At 40.5% G+C, this 5,667-nt stretch overlaps 1 protein-coding gene across 1 annotated transcript; it reads right to left on the minus strand.

Moving 5' to 3' along the window:
- Positions 1-1,659: 1,659 nt before the first annotated feature.
- On the minus strand, positions 1,660-4,429 carry MTRES1 (mitochondrial transcription rescue factor 1). The gene is made up of 3 exons (XM_005426594.2): positions 4,001-4,429; positions 3,108-3,180; positions 1,660-2,113 (listed from the first exon to the last, which is right to left on the minus strand). The coding sequence occupies exons 1-3, from the start codon at positions 4,423-4,425 to the stop codon at positions 1,937-1,939; spliced, it is 675 nt and encodes a 224-aa protein (XP_005426651.1). The 5' UTR covers positions 4,426-4,429; the 3' UTR covers positions 1,660-1,936.
- Between the last annotated feature and the right edge of the window lie 1,238 nt (positions 4,430-5,667).

Raw genomic sequence — 5,667 nt, forward strand, 5'->3', positions numbered from 1 at the left:
TGGCCTCTTTTGGTCCTTTGCTCTGCAGTTAAATTTCTGACAGACCATTTTTTGAAAACACTAAATGTCCAAGGTTTTTCGGTTTTGGGGGTTTTTTTCAATTGCATTTCATTGGCTCCTGTGTCCTTTCCAGAGTGTTTGTAAGCCTGTCTTTTCGGGTTCGCAAGATTCCAAAAATGAGAGGAGAAAAAAAAATTGGGAAATTTTTTTTTGCAAAAGCAGGGTGAAATGTCAAGGAGGAAGAGAAAACTTGAAGGAGAAGATATGAAGCACATGGCATGGATACGTTAAAAATAGAAAAGAAAAACCAAGGAAAACGTATTCCCCAAAGTCAAAGCCATCAAATATCAGGGTATATGCCATCTAGTACAGGGACATGCAGCAAAGCTTGGCAAAATTGATCCCTGCTGAATGCCAAAATAGAAAGAAGGACTTACAAACACTCTGGAATGCAGATACCATCAAAGGAATTGCGTTTGGAGGAGAAAAAAAAACCTGGGAAATTTGGTGACTTCATGAAAATGGACCCGGATTATGTTAGGTGCAGTGCGAGGGACCAAAACAGGCCAGAACTATGCTCACACATGTTGCAAAAGCAGGGGAAAAAGTCACGAAGGAAGACAAACTTGGAGGGGAAGATAAGAGGGACATCCATGGATACTTGAAAAAAAAAAATCTTGGCAATAGTGAAAGCCTTCAAAAGGCATGGTATGCCATCAAGAGTAGGGACATGGACCAAAGTTTGCCCAATTTATCCCCACAGTAATTTCAAGAATTCATTTCCGTTCCTGAAAGGAAATAACATTTCCTTTGTTGAAGGGAAATGAAATCTTGCGAAACATAAACGAAAGCCTTACAAACACTCTGGAAAGGAGATATAAGGAAGGTCCTGCTTGACCAGCCTGATCTCTATCTGTCATAAATTAACCTCCTTAATGAATGAAGGAAAAGCTGTGGATGTTGTCTACTTGGACTTTAGTAAAGCTTCTGATATTTTCCACAGCATCCTTCTTGAGAATCTGGCTGCTTATGGCTTGGAGAGGTGCATCATTCAGTGGGTAAAAACTTGTCTGGATGGCTGGGCCCAGAGAATGATGGGGAATGGTCTCTTCTCCCAGATAAGAAGTGATTTGACAAGAGGAAAGAGCATCAAGTTTCACCAGGTGAGTTTTAGATTGGATATCAGCAAAGATTTCTTCACTGGCAGGGATTGTCAAGCATTGGAACAGGCTGCCCAGGGAAGTGGTGGAGTCGCCATCCCTGGAGGTATTTAAATGGTGTGTAGATGTGGCACTTATAGACACAATTTAGTGATGGGCCTGGCAGTGCTGGGTTAATAGCTGGACTCAATGATCTTGTCTCTTCAACATAAACCATTCTGATTCTATGATTCTCTGTCACCATGAAGTTTTCCTGCTTAGAAATATGTCACTGCCATCAGTATCCTGCTGTATTCTTGGTACAGCAGAAGCATATGTAAGCATGGAGTTGGTACTGTTAACCTTTAATTAAGATTAAATAATGAAAAAGGAACTTTACATAATTGAAGGCTTTTGTCCTACTTCATAAATACAGAGAAAAAACAAAGAAAGCCATTTTGCTTCATGTGATGTCAGCTTTAATGTAATCTTTCTGATTAACAAAATTAGACAGCAATTAAATAGTGGTCAAATCAGTCTTTATTGATTCATTATTTATAAGAAACTTCCTGGAGATGTAAGTGCTGGATCTTTTAACTTACAGTACCACAAGACAAAGCTACCAGCAAAAAGTGACAGGCTTTGTTGCATGATTATTGAAGTATGCAGCAGAGCAAGATTACATTCTGACACAAGCCCTTAAAAAGGGTACTGTAATTTTGTTCAACCAAAATTCATATTTAACAAAAAAATATGTTTTCCTGCAAAAATCTTATGCTGTCACATGCAACCCCTTGTTACTTAAGCACATCCTGTTTGGGTACTTTTAAGTTTTTCCAACGCCTCAAAGTAACTTTGTATTTTTCACTTTCAGTTTTGTCAGATAATTTTTTTAAGACTACCCGCATAACTACAGCAGTTCCTGTTTCTTTATCTTCACCTATTATGAGATCCAGTGTGTCACCAAGTTTCACCTGGAAAGAGAAAGAGAAGATGAGTGATTACAAACATTCCCTGGGGAAATCCCCGCCATGTTCCTTTCTTTCCACTTAACATTCCTATCTCACAGGAGAGGAGGAAGGCAGCCAATACGAGACCTATTATAGATCCTCCAGTGATGAACTTCCAGGAAAGCCGTGGCAATACACAATTACATGTCTCAGGACCTCCCCGGCCGAGAGCTTCACGCTCCGTGTTATACAACCAACACCTAACTCTGTGAAAAAGGTTTCATGTATGTCTTTATTTCCTGTCAACACAGACACAAGCCAGCAAAATGTGAAGTTCTTCCTCCTGCCTTTAAAACAGTTTAAAATGTTTCAAAGAACAGAGTGCTCAGCAACTGCCTGTGCTCCTCTCAAAAGTCACAGAAACAGTACACCGCTCATAAACCAGCCTTAACTCTATGGGATCAGGAATCAAAACTTCTCATCATATTGCCCTTTGATGACAGTAGCCACCACTGAGGATCACCCTCACATAAAGAAAGGGTAGGCAGAACTACATGTCTAGTGACCCTTCTGGCTCTCTCCTAACTGTGGTCCTGTGTGCTCTATTACAGGTACAACAACCTTCCCCTCAGCTACTCCAGTTTCAATCCCTTTCTATCATCAAACTTCCTCTTTTTCTTTAATCATATGCCTGCTCCACCAATATCTCAGATTTAATCATTCCTACTCCATCAACCTCAAATAGTGATATCATCACTTCCTTCAGCAACTTAAAATGTTCTGTCCTTGCTGCCTTCTCCTGACTTTCAGACTTAGATTTGACTCTCCAACCACACAAGTTTCCTGTCTGCCTTAGGGAATAAAGTTTTACCCAGGGAACCATGGTCACACCATCCCCCCCAGGTGGAAGTGGCGTTAGCAATGCTGTGCATCCACCTTTGCAGAGTGATCTAGAGGGAGAAGATCATGCCTTAGATATTTTCTTGTGCTATATTAAAAAAAAATTTAAAAATCTTACAGTTCTACTTTTCTTCCATAGTTTTTCTCCATTCAGCCTGAGTTCATTATTGTAGAATGCATCTTCTATTTTACTGAAGAAAAACAAGGTTTTATTGCAATTACAGTGTGCAGCAAACAAAATGCAATTGTTTCTTTGCAGAAACACAACACCACCATCCATAGGCAAGGCACATTTCTACACCTCTAATTTGTGTGTAAAGGACACCTTCACTTAAGGTCAGGACAGACTTGAACTCGAAGAAATGGGCTTTCACAAATATTAATGAAATAATAGCATATAGTTGCTCTGTGCCAGAAAAGCTGTTTCTAGGGATCTGTCTCCTGAATATCCAAAAAATAATATCCCCTTTCCTGCACCAGCCAGTTTAATAATTTGTTAGTGATCAAGTTATACTAATATTCTGTTCCAACAACACAGTGATATCAGACTGCTGCAGCTTGCATTAGATCAAACACTGTGATACATTTATAGACTGCACATTTACCTGGTGGACCTGTGAAGCTTATACATACTAGCCCCTATTTCTCCATTCATTAAATAGTGCATTATTTTACTCCCTCAATCTGAAATTAGACCTTTTCATATTACACAGTACAGTAGTTTGCATTTCCTTAATTTTAAATAAATAGGAAGTGATTACAAAATGCCTCCTCAGCAATCCTAGAAATACTGCAGATGGGGAAAAGCAAAATCAGGCTGTTTCATGGGAGATAGGGTGAAATAAACAGGAACACCCATACATCCAAAACATCTATTCAGAGAGTCAAAAAAAGCTACACCAAAAAAAACCCTACAAATACTGAGTTATTCCAGCAGTAAAAACTTATCAAAAGTCAAATTTTAGATGCATTACATCTTTCTCAGTAGCAAGTTGTTTCTTCTGTACTTACTTTCTTGCCATGTCTAGACCAGCTTTCAAGATCACGTCGTATCGAAGAGACTGCACTACTTTTTCAAGATCCTTGTAATCTTTTACTACATTGGGGTCATTTTCAAATTCATCTTCCAAATTACTTTCATCTTCATCCTCTTCTTCCTCCTCTTCTTGTATGCTTTGTCTGCTCTTTTTAGAGCTTTTGCTGCTTTTGTTCCTTAGAGAAAGTACTGAGATATACTCTGGAGAGAGTCTTAGTGCACTGAGTCTGACTGGGGAAAAACTGAAACATCCTCTGTAGTTTACTGTGCTTGCTTGACAGCTGCAGAATAAGCTTCTCCTCCAAGTGGGATACAGTTTATTTGAGGGAAATTTCTCCCACAGTCTGAACCAGACATTTAGTTTTCTGAAAGTGCTGACGGGGAGTCTGAAGCCAGTCATAGCATAACCTAAAATAAAACAAACATTCATATGTAAAAATGAGCAACTGCTTTGACGGATTGGAAGGATTTCCCCACATATGTTATAACAGTTACTACAAAAAGATGAGTACCCAGTTCCCCATACAGCGATGCATCACCTGAAAGCACAAGGCTTTAGGTGGCTTTATGATCCGACTTTCTCATACACTGGCCAACACTACAAAGAGCTAAGACACCAGATGAGAAACAAATGCAGAAAAGCCCAGCAGAATACTCCGTTTGTAATTTCTTTTCTGGTGTTCAACATTAACTGTGCAAACACATTTGTGGCACTTCCCTCCCTACATCTGAAATACAATTCACAAAACACACAGTAACGCCGCTGTGTCATAAAAAGCACAGGGAGATCTCTATTTATTACGAGTCATTGTCAATACAAGCAAGTTGCTGAACACTGCTAGCAAGCAAATCCAGAAAAGCCGAAAGCTGCTTAACCTCCGTTTCTCCTTGGACCACAACACTCCTGCGTGGCAAAACGCTGCACAACGTCCCCTGTTTCTCCAGACGGGAACTCGCGCCGCGGTAGCGCTCGGCAGAAATAACACGGCTCTATGTACCACAACAGGCATGACATCAGGAATGAAGAATGACACTGGCAACACCAGGCTCATAATGTAAGACTGATCAATACAACACTGCTGGTCCTCTCTCTGACCTGGGGCAAGTAGGTGCAAACACCCCCAAAACACCCCAGATGTCTTTCAACGCTCTCAGAAACTGACTTACAGCCCCTAAGAGCTGGACGCTGCGCTGGCTTTTACTGTGATCTCATATCCACGGAAACACGTGTTTCCTTACGAGATCAGTCTGGTTTCCCTGCACCCAAGTGACCTCTGCCAAAATATTAAAGGAGGCTGCATTTGTGGCTGAGAAAAACACCCTGATCAATAAGAGCAATTACTGACCAAATAAAAATAACCACACCTCCCCCGTATTTTTCTTGGATCTAAATATGTGACCTTAAAATATAGGACAAATAGTTTGAATTGTAGGACGGTACACGGACTGCAGAAGACACAGGCCTCTCCTCAGTTCGGGGGCAAATTCCAATAGTTATTTGGAACTGCAAGAACGTGCAAACAAATATTATTGCAAGTATTATTTGCAGAACGTGCAAACAAATATTATTGCTTCTTTTTAGCGCTCGACCTTAGTTTGTTCCGCGCAGGCCAGCGAGTACAAGCGGCCCAGGAGGGGGGTG

This window comes from Geospiza fortis, unplaced genomic scaffold (genome assembly GCF_000277835.1).
Source record: "Geospiza fortis unplaced genomic scaffold, GeoFor_1.0 scaffold486, whole genome shotgun sequence".
NCBI lineage: Eukaryota > Metazoa > Chordata > Aves > Passeriformes > Thraupidae > Geospiza > Geospiza fortis.